General features: G+C 44.4%; 1 protein-coding gene across 3 annotated transcripts in view; it reads right to left on the bottom strand.

Moving 5' to 3' along the window:
- Nucleotides 1-12,862, bottom strand: part of NUDT4 (nudix hydrolase 4) — a 34,093-nt gene extending 21,231 nt beyond the window's left edge. The window contains exons 1-2 of one of the 3 annotated variants that reach the window (XM_007670074.2): nucleotides 12,447-12,532; nucleotides 4,130-4,233 (exon numbers count right to left, since the gene is read on the bottom strand). In XM_007670074.2, the coding sequence (XP_007668264.1) occupies nucleotides 4,130-4,150 (21 nt within the window). In that variant the 5' untranslated portion in view covers nucleotides 4,151-4,233; nucleotides 12,447-12,532. Of the gene's footprint in view, nucleotides 1-4,129; nucleotides 4,234-12,446 lie in introns of all 3 variants that reach the window. The other 2 variants (XM_001511749.5, XM_007670073.4) reach the window with 2 other exon arrangements.
- Nucleotides 12,863-13,076: the final 214 nt, after the last annotated feature.

Below are 13,076 nucleotides of genomic sequence, written 5' to 3'. Positions count from 1 at the left end.
AGGCTCACAGTTAATCCCCATTTTACAGATGAGGTCACTGAGGCACAGAGAAGTTAAGTGACTTGCCCAAAGTCACACAGCTGACAAGGGGCAGAGCCGGGATTTGAACCCATGACCTCTGACTCCCAAGCCTAGGCTCATCCAGGATGTCTTTAAATAAAATAAAAAGGTATTTTTTGGGCACTTAAATATATGCCAGGCCCTGTGCTAAGCACTGGGGTAGATACAAGCTAATTAGGTTGGACACTATCTCCGTCCTACTTGGGGCTCGCAGTATAAGTAGAAGGGAGGACATTTATGAGATGTATGCAATTTATTAATCTAAATTTAATATTAGTAAATGTTAAGCCTCACCTATCACAAGTGTTCACTGAATGTCAGTGTTGGGGAAAATCACAAGAATCTTTCATTGACTTAAGACTTACATCAAGTAATTTCAAATCCAGTTTTATTCCCACTCTGACTAATGCTACATGGCTCAACAAAATAGGAGTCGATCATTAGCCGCCGAGTCACACCCCAATCACGGACCTAATATTCATGTCTTTCGACCCTGCCTAACCCCAAATGCTCACAGAAGAGGTCTAAGAGTTCAGCTGGCAAAAGCCAAGCAGTGAATTTACTGCCTGCCTACCATGCGTGCTGAGCCCTGCATTAGGCACTTGGGAAAATGCAAGAGCTAACTGATAGGATCCCTGCCCTCAAGGATTTAAAATCTAACTGGTGAGACAGAAAATTATTTATAGTTGGGAGGACAGTTAAGTGAATAATTAAATCTTTAAACAATTCAATACATAAATATTTACCAAAAAAGTGTTACAGGGGATTGTGACTAAGTGTGAAAGTGGCAGTTGGGAGAAGGAAATCTTATCTGGCAAAACTTTGCAAAGCAGGTAAGATTTCAGAAGGACTTTGAAAGTGGGGAAGAGCGGTCAGTTGGCTAATGTGAAAGGGGTGGAAGCCGAGGAGGTCCAAGTAAAGGGACGGACTTGAGCAAGAGGCAATGATATGGTTTGTGGAATTCCAGCTGTGTAGGGAATGAAGAAGGTGCATCAGTAAGGACAGAGGTGGTGGAAAGTGCAGAGTCCATGGCCACGAGTATGTTAAATGGAGAGGAAAGTAGGTAGCCACTGGAGGTTTTTGAAGGTAGTAGAGAAGTGAGCAGAATATTTTAGGAAGATGACCTGAACTGTGGAGTGCAGTTCAATAGAGGAAGATGAAAGATGGAGGCAGGGAAACCAGTGAGAAGGCTGATACAACAAGAGGCAGCCCTTGGTTTTCATTTTGAGCTACAATGAAAGGTAGTTAAGTTAATCAGTCAATGGCGTGTATTTATTGACTGTTTACTGTGGGCAGAGCATGTGCTAAGTGCTTGGGAGAGTACAACAGAGTTGGTAGATATGTTCCGTGCCCACAAGGAGCTTGCAGTCTAGTGAAAGAAACATTTACAGATATACACGTTTGTGCCATGGGACTTAAGCTGAATAAAAGGGCAAGGACTCCACAGAAGGGAGATGAGGGAAAATGAGGGCTTAGTTGGGGAAGGTGCCTCTTGGAGGAGATGCAGATTTTCAAAGCTCCTAAATTTACAGTCGGTTTCAGCTTTATGACAGTTTCCACTTCACCTCTTCCCCTAACCTCCTTTACGCTATCAGCTCTACTTAATGCCTTCAGCAGTGTACTTCCTCAAAAATAAAACAGATGCACTGTCCTTGGTGGAGCAGTGGAGATGACGACAACATGGCTTCCAGGAGAGTCCACATAGATTTCATTGCCAAATCAGAGTTGCCCACCCTGTTGTGGAAATTCTCCTGCTCAATGTAATTATTCATTCTAACTGTGGTTTCTATAGGAAAATTGGTTCTGTCTTACATTTCTATTACAACCCAGTTTTCACAGACTAAATTTTTGTCAGATCTATCAATGATGGTATTTATCGAGTGCTCACTACACAAACACTGCACTAAGTGCTTGGCAGAGTACAATACAGCAGAATTAGCAGACATGTTCCCTGCCCATAATGAGCTTACAATCTAACCAACCAGGAAATGATCACTTGGTTGTTGCAGTTTAATGCACTGCAACGAGAATTTGAAAAGAAAAATAGAAACATTCCTCATGCTGGGAAGGGACAGAGCTGAAGCACATTACAGAGAAACCACCAGCAGAACTTAGTGACAAATTTGAGATGTGATTCCTAGGTCTTTCTCTGGGCTGAAATTATCTTCAAAACAACCAGAAAGAAGGCTCAAATACCAAGAGTTGTTCCCAGGGTCTTAGAGCCCCTTGGTATTTTCTTCTAATAAAAACTGCTTTCCTTATGGCACAAGTCTGTATAAACCTGGTCCTTCTACTCAAAGACACCATCACGGACCTAAAGTAAAGACAGTTGTGTAGTAACTCATCCGTACTTCCATCCTTAACTGTAAGAATTTAGGAATATGGTGGAAGCATTAGATGAAAAACAACTATTAAGGCCCCAGAAAGATCACAGCAGACATTAGCAGTCACCACTGCCCATGCCACACAGCAATACATATTACAATGGTATTTATTGAGCATTTACTATGTGCAGACCACGTACTAAGCACTGGGGAAAGTACAATACAACAGAGTGGGTGGATGTGATCCCTGCCCCCAAGGAGCTTACAGTTGAGTGAGAAAGACTGCCATTTCCTCTAAGGATAAATTTATTTTAATGCCCAAGTATATGAATATATACATAAGTGTGTATACGAGTATCAAAAAGGGTACAGACTTAAGTGCATAGAGTATGCAGAGAGAAAGGCCTTGTGGAAGAGTGGCAATTTTGTTAAAGCTTTGAAGACACCACATTTGCTTGTATCCTCCTCAGCTCTTAGTACAGTGTATGGCACATAGTAAGTGCTTAAATACCTCAATTATTATTACTATAATGGGGGAGAGCAGTGGTCCGTCAGATATGAAGGGGAAGGGAGCTCCAGGTCCATCAGAGCTCCATGGTCAAGACTGGTCAATAAACAATGCTCCATAATGACATCTTAGCCTGCCATTTTTTTGCCCTTCTTGCTCTCTTAGGTCCTCCTCCCCCTCTACACTGCTGTCCTCTCTATGACCTATTCTTTGCCCTGGGTCATGGGAGCAGTGGCACTCAAGGTGAAGGAGAGATGTGGCCATCAGCAAGATGTGGCCGTCAGCACAACCGGCACCCGTGGGCAAACTGAGGCACCCAAGCCTTGGCCAGTGACTGTTAACCATGGAGCCAATTTACATCCTGCACTTTTCCCCCTTGGAAAGCACAAATGAAAACCATCATTGCCAATCCCCAGGTTAGATCTTCCAGAAAATCACCACTGTCGCACGCTGGTTTACAAGACACTCAATTCTTAAGGCAAACCGAACTGCAGCACTGACCTAACCAAAAGCTCTCTTAAACCTACTCTCATCCGAGGAATAAGTATATGCCACGGCATTCTGTATATTCAACACAAAACATTTAAGCGGCCACTTGGATTAAAGTATCACCTATAACCTGCCACCAGGTGCAATTTGTCGCTTTGCACAGAACCACTGTTCCTCAACTGTCTTCTACTTTCTGAATTAAAGTCATTAATAATAGCCTGGCCCCCACCAACACTGCCTAACTAAAGAGAGACATTTCACACTCAGGCTCAGACTGGAACAGCAAGCTTTACATCCCCATCCCCGCGCCCCCCTCCCTTTCATTTTGAACAAATAGAGAGGTATGAAGAGCTAGAAAAAATGACTCCAGACAAATGCGGTAGAAATGGCACGGCACACATACTAACTCAGGCAATGCGGTAGTGTTCCTGCAAACCCTCATGCAGTCAAGAATGGGGTTGAGTCAATCATTTCAATTATTGGGGAAAAGGTGGTTTGAAAATAAAAACAGTATAAAGTTTGTTACCCTGGAACAAATTCAAGAAGGCTGTAAAAGACACAAAGCCCTTAAGGCTTGCTTCAAGGAGTCTGCACTTTCTATCTCTTATGCTGACACTTTAACAGTGGTCATGAGCAATTCATGGGGAACCTGTTTGCCATTTTACATACACCCCCAGTTCTCCTGTAATGCCGGGGTTGCATCTGGGCAAAACCCCACAATAAGGAAAACTTGTGCTGTAATACTCACCCATTCAGAAGCTGCACACATGCGCACAAACCGTTTCTTCCGACACCACAGTGTGCTGTGTCCAAACAGACGTGCGTTGCTAGAAGAAACTCCTTAACAGCAGTCTAGTCAAAACAGGTAGTGAAAATACATTATGGTAGTAGAATTGAGAGCATATATAGTTGTCCTTCATGCTCGAAGATGCCAGTGATGGTGAAAGTCACCTACAGGTGCATATGCAACCGAAAAGGCTACTGTGGGACCCAGGGTCCTCAGCGGCATTATGCACGTAGAAAAATTGGCCTGAGAAATGCTGTTAGGGTTGTGGTTTGCAGCGCCTGGTGCTGTTTTGGCTTAAAGTCATTTTCTAGTAAGCAGAATGACATGGAGCGCTTTTCTGAGGGCCTAGACGATCCCATCGACACAGTCCCATAGAAGGCCAAACCATTATTGTAGGTGACTGATGCCAGAGTTGGCTGTGACTGAGGTCTGGCCCAAAGTCTTAGTTGGGCATGGGGTAGGCAGAGCACACACATGTACACGTATTCAGAAGAGTGAGGAACCAGCCAGTCACCTCAAACACCGTGTTCCAGTTGGCAGTGAGACATAAAACCGCACTCTCATCACTGGCATCTAAGAGATTGTCATCATAAGGCAGTATGATAGAAAGGGTGTCATGGTCACATTTTAGGAGGGACACCCTTGCTGTCTATCATCTACTGGCCAGCAAAATGAGATCTGAGCCGGCCGTCATGGCATTGCCACCGAAGAAATTCATCACGTGAGCCGTAGCTCTGGATACCAAACGGCACGAGCTGGCCAACAGAATGGAACAGCCCTCAGACTCCCTCTCAAATTCCGAAAGCCTTCAGATCTTGAGATCTGATGGTCAGTATTCACTGACACTCTAGACAACTCGTCTACAGATTTTCCTGGCTTCTCCAAGAGAAAAACCACTCGTAATCCTCTTCCCATTTTACAGATTAGGGGACTGACACCAGGGAAGTTAAGGGACTGGTCCAAGGTCACACAGTAGGCCAATGGCAGAGCTGGGCCTAAGAGAGCATGAGTCCTGTGGTCCTTCCGTGACGCAGTGTTGTCTTCCTAAGTAGGATCAAGACTGAGCACGGATCAACTCCACTGAAAGAAAACTGGCCTCAAAAGGAGCTGGCACATCTGGCATAGTCGGGCTTGAAAGGCAAGTGTGGTGGATGGCAAAAGCTGAGGGCTCTAGGCAGTGGCTGACCACATGGACAGCACGAGGTTTTTGAAGAGCCCATTCGGTTTACGGGCCAAAGTCCAATGGCCCTAATCCCATCCTAAAAGCTAAGGAATCACAACTCTCACCCACTGAGCTGCAGCGTTGGATAGGTGGGCTGAACTTTTAAAAAGTTCTCAATTACCCATCAAGAGTCCCAAATTTTCCTAAGTGATCAGAAGCAGCTTCCCATAATTAGCCATCTTGTATTCCCACCGATCACGTCACAAGTACTGACAGCTATTAAGTCAAGCTTCAGAACAGGTGGCAATCCTACATAGGTGTACAAGTTTGTGGGTACGAGCTCACCGGAAAGATCAGTGAACTGTGCATAATTCAATTTGGGAATGAGAAAGGTGCTCAGCGTGCCCGTTGTCCATCTCTATATGGAGGAAAGGCAACTGTGCCTCACGGGATAACGATCATGAGATCTCTCTCTCCCAGCCAATGCTGGGAAGGTTCTGGCCAGAGTAATGCTGGACTGTCTGGCCAGCTGATGGAAGGGAAGAAAAGATAAAATAAAATAAATGAGTGCTTCCTGGAAGACAGTGTGGTTTTTGACTCTTACATGGTACTACTGATCTGATCCTCTGGACAACTGCAGAGAACAGAACAGGGACCTGAACATGGTTGTCACTGAGCTCAAAGACTTGTGACTCAGTCAACTGCAATGACCGGTGGGCTGTTCTTCGCACATTTGGCTGCTCAGAAAGTTTTGTCATAAAAGTCTTTCCCCAATGGAATGATAACAGGTACTGAAGTAGCCTTGATCCAGAACTCAGTCAAGTGACATCAAGAAGAGTTGTGTTTTTTGTACCGATGCTTTTCACCATGATGTTCTGAGCAGTTGATGAGTTCACAGCCAGGGGATATGTGGAATCTACCTACAGTATTGCCTAGATGGTGGAATCAAATGTATGCAGCAACTCTGTTCAAAGAAAGATGGTAAAGAGATTCTCATTCCTGTGCTATCACTTGCAGATGACTGCATGCTGGTTGCCAATATTCTTCAAAGTATTCTGAATCAGTTTTGCATGAGCTGTTCACTGCTTTGGGATGAAGGGAAAAAAAGAGGCTGAAAGTGTCTGAAAAAAGCCATATGTCTACCAAAATTCACTACCACAGCTCCTGCTCCAATGATATCCATTGATGATATGCAGCTTAAGTACTGAAAAATTCTGCTCCTTGAAACAGTGTGCTTTTGGAAGTGCTACTACTGAGGTTGCCATATCACAAGGCATCAACATGGCTAGTGTAGCATCTGGAAAGCTGGACCACTGAGCTCTGGAAAGTCAGCCTAAGTCATGGCAGAGTCCAGTGTCTACCCTGTTACTATCACCATCACAACACTGCTAAGTGGCTGTAAGGCATGAACAGACACTCTCTAAAATGACTTGCCCAATTCAAGGCATAAGATGTCAAGTTGCACCCCAAACACAGAGGGTCCAGAGGGCTTTGGATCAGAGGCACCGAAGCAGACAATAGGAGCATAAGCTGCCAAGGTGTGATCACCTAATCTTTAAGCAGAGAAAGCTTGGCAACAGAGTTCTCTTCAGCGGAAAAAGGTTTACGAACAAACCAAAAGCCAGTCACAAGATATTCTCTACTGGCACTAGTGCTTAGAAGTTTGCAGTCTGGGATATGACCTCTTGGTGTCATAGCTGCCATTAGGTTATTCAGCCCTTTTAGGACAGATGTATTGATGGAGTGGAGAAATGTGCGGGCAAAAGGCTGTTTCGAGCACTGCACAACTACTGCTCTCCTTCATGCATGCCATCTGTGATCGGTTGTATGCATGAAGTACCCCTCAAAAACACACTGGAAGTGACAGGTTTCCCATTTTTTTGAAGTGAGAATCCGTCATCAGAAAGCAATTAATTTTAAATAACCGCAATGCTAATGAACTCTGGATCTTGTCATACTGCTTGAAACAGCATTTACGGCAGAGTCACATCCCATTTCAACCAATTCACTGTATGGACTGGTATCACATGCTAAAACGTCTTTTTCTTATAGGAATGGCTAAGTCCTCAAGCATATGGGACTCACAAAAGTAGAGTCAGTCAGGCCCCATATTTCCCGGGCTCTGTTGGTTTGGGCTCCAGGTTTTCAATCCATGCAGGAGACACTAGAAAAATCAACCAGGAACAGGGAAGTAATACGAGGATGGTAGCTGTGTAGCTATGCTTAACCATGAAGACCTGAAGTCACAATGTACTTAATCCCATGATTGACAAGGAAAATATTTTTCTAGGTTATAACATTATTATGAAAACATTACAGTGAATTTTACCCTCCTTATTAGGAGCAGCTTTAGATCCCACAATTCTGTGAACTTTTTATATCTCGGGGCAATTATGAATGGATTAATATGGTAATGCTTTGCTTCACCAAACCATAGCCTTCCTCTCAAAATTCCTTCCAGAGGAGCCACCTCTCCACTATGCCTCAACCTCATGGCACCCCCTCATCATGTCTATCCATTTTTTATAGATTTAGTTTATTGCTTGTATTTTTTTTCACGTTAAATTGTATGTAAAATTTGTCTCCTTCCCCCCATGGTAAGTGCCAGTACAATACTCTGCATTTAGGAGGTACTCAAGAAATACTGATGCGGAGAGGGACTCGGTTGTCAACAAGGTGAGAAAGACTCCTATTCTTTTATGTTCACTTTATTTCCCATACATCAACTTCTCCCCGCCACCTCACGAATCACTCAATTTTTTTTTGGTAAAGACTGGAATGTCACATCTGGGCTCATTTGATACGGCAGAAAGTTATCTGATTGAAAAGTCTGTTTACTGTAACTAATTAAAATTTGGAATGATTTAAAAAAATGGGTGATTCTAGAAATTTAAAGTTCTCTACAAAGCGGTCCATTAATTCAGTTAAACACTGAAGTACCCATATCAACAGTTGACACATTGTGTTTTGTTCAGGTTTTTACTCAACATAATGATTCCCTTTAATAGGTGATTTTGTATCTAGTATACTAAAAGCTAGACAGATGTAAAAAAATGTCGCCAATTCCATTCTACTAAGCACTAGCCTTAGTAACTAGAAAAACAAATTTTAAATTCCCTATGTACATATGCAAATCTGGTTAAACTAGAGGAAAATCCTATGGAGCCTCACATGAGAACCAAGGAATGAAATTACTGAATGAAGCTACTCACAAACATTTTTCTCATTAAAAAAAGGGAATAGAAAGATTCAGGGCAAGACAAAAAATATCTTATTTCAGCCACATTCATTTTCTCAATCTTGGTGATGGTTGCCTGCTACTAATGCTCAAGAGAACACCTAAAAAAGGTGTACAGAACATCACTGAAGTGTAGTGTCACTAGTCCTACAAAGAAAATAGTATACTTCTTGCAGTATAACAAAGAAAAAAAAATGCTCTGTATTAAAGGGCAACCAATTTGTATTTTTATATGGTATCAAGAAGGTAAAAGACTGCAATACAAAATTAAAATGAAAATCTACAAAATTGAGCATAGTAATCAAGCTAAGAATGCTTAACTTTTAGCTGTTTATTTACACCTAACAACAATTTGACTGCATAGCAAAATTAATTGTGGAGTCATGGTCACCATGATCAGAATCTATCCTAAAGAGATCATTTTCCACAAGTCCATCATGTTTCAGGGAAAAAAAAAATCACCTTCACAAAAACTGAAGTCAAGCCTACTTATAGTGGACCAAACAAAAGAATAGACAGATTTCTGTACTTTAGTTTCATATTTCAATATGGTTTTGAATACTACTCAAGTAACCTGTACTGACACTACACGGTACCAGTAACTTTCTTACTACAGAATGAGAAGCAGCACGACTTAGTGGAAAAAGCACGGGCCTGGGAGTCAGCAGACCTGGGTTCTAATCCCAGCTCTGCTACTTGTCTGCTTTATGACTTTGGACAAGTCCCTTCACTTCTCTGTACCCCAGTTTCCTCATCTATAAAATGGCAATTAGGACTGAGCCCCATGTGGAACAGTGACTGTGACCAACCCAATTATCTTGTATCTACCCCAACACTTACTACAGTGCCTTGTACACAGAAGGTGCTTAAGTTATTAATAATAATAATTGTTATGGGATCTGAAGACACCAATAAACTGAAATTATCCAGCAGTTTGGGGATGGTATTTTAAATATGAAAATCATAGCTTTGACCTAATAAAAAAAGACAACTGAATGACTTCATAAAGGTCTACATTTCAAGAAACTACTATCATTAATATAGCTATAAAATACAGAATGAAGTATTATACATTTTTCACCTATTTCTGGCATAATCTATACTATACTCCATAGGGCAATCCATCCATGAATTCCCTATTGAGATTTCGGAAAACAAAACAAAAACTGATATTTAAAACCATGAGCTAAACAAGTTTTGTTCTTTCAAAGAATCAATATCAATCAATACTGCTTCCAATTAAAAGTAGTGCCATACTACACGCTGTACTTTCCAAGTTGTGCTTCCAGCTAGAAGGGTTCTTCCTGTTAAATTTAGTTAAGTAGTTAAGTAGTTAAGTTCAGCCCCAGTGTGTACAACTTATAAATCGGTCAGACAACAAAACAGATTTCAAAGTTTCTCCCTGCCAAATGCTACATCTGTAAATTCTGGTTAAGAAACAAGTTTACCCCAAGCCTTTTCCTTGCCAAATGCTCACAAGACAACCATTACCAAAGAGCCATCTACCCTGATAGACTTTGATATTCAATAATGCAGCAGTATGTTGTCTGAGAAGACCTTGAATGCCAGGCACTATTTGATATAGTTCAATTCAGTACACTAGATGATCACTACTAAAAGCTACACTACCCTGCTTCTGTCTTTAAAGATGGATAAATAAGACTTGAAACCAGCCTCTAAGCAACACATAGTTGTGATTACAGAGATTCAGCTGTGGTTGCCATAACAAATTCAACTAAAGCCTCTGAATATATTAGCTACCTCACTTGTCACTAAGTACACGTGAAATAGTTAAATTTACCAACTTTTGGATCGGTTGCAATTTCCTGGACAAGTTATAAAAACATCTAATGGAGTTTCAGTGTTCAATTAGAAGTGAAATGATCTGGTTTTGGGAAAATGGATTGTCCCATTTCAGTAAGACCTTCAGGATCTGAAAGCTACTGGAAAAAAAGACACACAAAACCCCCAAACCAGGGATATCAATGCAATGGAATGCTTTATCCTACAAAAAACACTTTATTTGCCTTCAGCTTTCCTTTTAAATAGTAAGCTACTACTTGTCAACAAAGGTTTGGCGTTATTATTCCTAAAGTTTGTGAAATCACTTGCAAGAGCCAAAAATACCAGGCTTCAGAAAGTCCATCCAACTTCTTTATAATACCCACTAACTAGCTTCCTCCATAGGACAGGAATCATTTGCTTTCCTTTAGCCTTTAATCGTCCCAAATTCAGAGACTTTCACCGTGCGGTCTAGAAATTAAATGAGAAGCCCTGTATTCAGGAAAATCGGTCTACACACGGGTGAGATTCGTTCAGAGGGCACAGAACCGAGAATCGCTATCCAAAAAGCCACCACGCGCAATTATAATTAATCCTATTTATTGAGCGTTTACCGTGTGTAAAGCACTGTACTAAGGGCTTGGGAGAGAACTATACCATCAGACACCGTCCCTACCCACAACGAGCTCGCATTCTTCAGACTGCTGGGCACTGGGAAGGCAGAGCCAACAAAACGCAGGCACAGGGAAAGCGTTTGGCCTCTGCTCCTAAAATTCCCTTCAGCTCCCTGAAATGAGCACTTTAAACATCTGCTGTTCTGGAAGGCTTTCGACAACCTTTTGTCACATCACTGAGCTCGCACGTTAACGCGGAGGCAAGTGACACGAAGAATCAATCATCAATCCCGCGACGAGGTGAACATCCCAAAAGAGGGGTGGTTTGGAAAAAAACTAGTTTTCTCCTGCCCTCCTCCGTGACATTGACACTCCTCTACAAGGGGAGGGGAGCCTCGTCTTCTCCCCTTCTTGACACTGAAGAGGGGATAAGTCTTTTAAAAACAAAACGACAACAACAAAAACCCCTCATTTGGAAGTGTCAACGCTCAGGGTGGAAGCCAGCTTTTGTTGGTTGCTTTGCAGGGGGCTCCTCTTTTGTTTCTCGTCCGACCTTAGGGACCCCCGGGCCCTGAAAGCAACGTGGCTTGGTGGAAAAGAGCCCGGGTTTAGGAGTCAGAGGCCGTGGGTTCTAATTCCGCCTCCTGTCTGCTGTGTGACCTTGGACAAGTCACTTAACTTCTGTGTCTCTGCTACCTTATCTGTAAAATGGGGATCACGACTGTGAGCCCCAGGTGGCACCACCTGATTATCTTGTATCTACCCTAGCTCTTAAAATAGTGATGCGCTTAACAAAATACAGTCATTATCATATTATTATTAATTCCCCGAAGAGGCGACAGGGTGCAGGGACCCTCACCATCCCGCCCAGCGACTCGGTCATTCATTCATATTAATTGAGCGCTTGATGGGTGCAGAACACTGTATTAAGCGCTTGGGGAAGCACAGTGGGCCCGCGGCCCGTCCTCCAACAGCATGCGGAAGGGCCCTTATTAATAATAATGGTGCTTGTTAAGCGTTTACTAAGTGCCAAGCCCTGTTCCAAGCGCTGGGATAGACACAAGCTAATGGGGTTGGCCACCTTTTAATTCCCATTTTACAGCGAGGGAACTGAGGCCCAGTGAAGTGACTCGCCCAAGGTCACAGAGCAGACACGTGGCGGGGGCCGGGATTAGAACCCGGGACCCTCTGCCTTCCCCGCTCTATCCCCCACGCCACGACCCACGGAGAGGAGGAGGGCCCCGCTTACAACAGCGCTTGGGACAGGGTCAGGCACATGGTCAGGGCTTGACGGCTGCTAATATGAAAGCTGGGGAAAAAGGGAGAGAGGATCCGGGTGGCGGTGACAAAGCGGCCACGATGGGCGGCCGGCAGAGGAGAGGAAGGAGGTGTGTGTTGGGCGGGGAGGGGGGGGTCTCTCCAAGGACAAGCCCCCTCCTCCCTCTTCCTCCTCCACGCAGCCCTCGGCCTTGGGGCCCTCACCTCGTCCTCCTGCTCGCTGCGGAAGCACAGGCAGGCCGCCCGCTTCTTGAAGCCCTCCCGGTCGTAGGTCCTCGTCTGGTTCGGTTTGAACTTCATCATAGAGGCGGGACGGAAGGCGAGGAGAGGGAAGAGAGGGAAGGGGACGGCGCCGATCACGACAGGCCACAAAATGCCGGGGAGGAAGCGCCGCTGCTGCCGGGAGCCCCGCGCTCCTCCATGGAGGCTGCTAATGTTGCTGCTGCTGCTGCTCGGAGCCGGTCCTTCCCGCTCCGGACGGGACCCCACGACCTCGGGGTGGGGTGGGCTCCGCTGGGATGAGCTGGGCGGACGAAAAGGACTGGAAAAAGCAGCCCGACTCGTCACCTCGGCCTCCTTCTCCCTCTATTTAACCGCAGCTCCGACGCCGCCACCGCCGAGCTCGGCCCGCCTGTCAATCATCCCGCCCCCGCACTGCGCCTGCGCGCCCGCCCTCCCAGGCGGGGCCCGGCCCGGCCTCTCCATGGCGGCGGGGTGGGGGAGAGGGTCCTGGAGCCTCTTGGGGTCACCGACAGGCCCATTGAGCGGGGCTGGGAGCTTGTAGTCATTTATAACAATAATAACAATAACAGTGGTGGTGTTTGTTAAGGCTTG

The sequence above is a fragment of the Ornithorhynchus anatinus genome, chromosome 14 (genome assembly GCF_004115215.2).
Source record: "Ornithorhynchus anatinus isolate Pmale09 chromosome 14, mOrnAna1.pri.v4, whole genome shotgun sequence".
Classification (NCBI taxonomy): domain Eukaryota; kingdom Metazoa; phylum Chordata; class Mammalia; order Monotremata; family Ornithorhynchidae; genus Ornithorhynchus; species Ornithorhynchus anatinus.
This window is presented reverse-complemented; position numbering and strand designations above follow the sequence as displayed.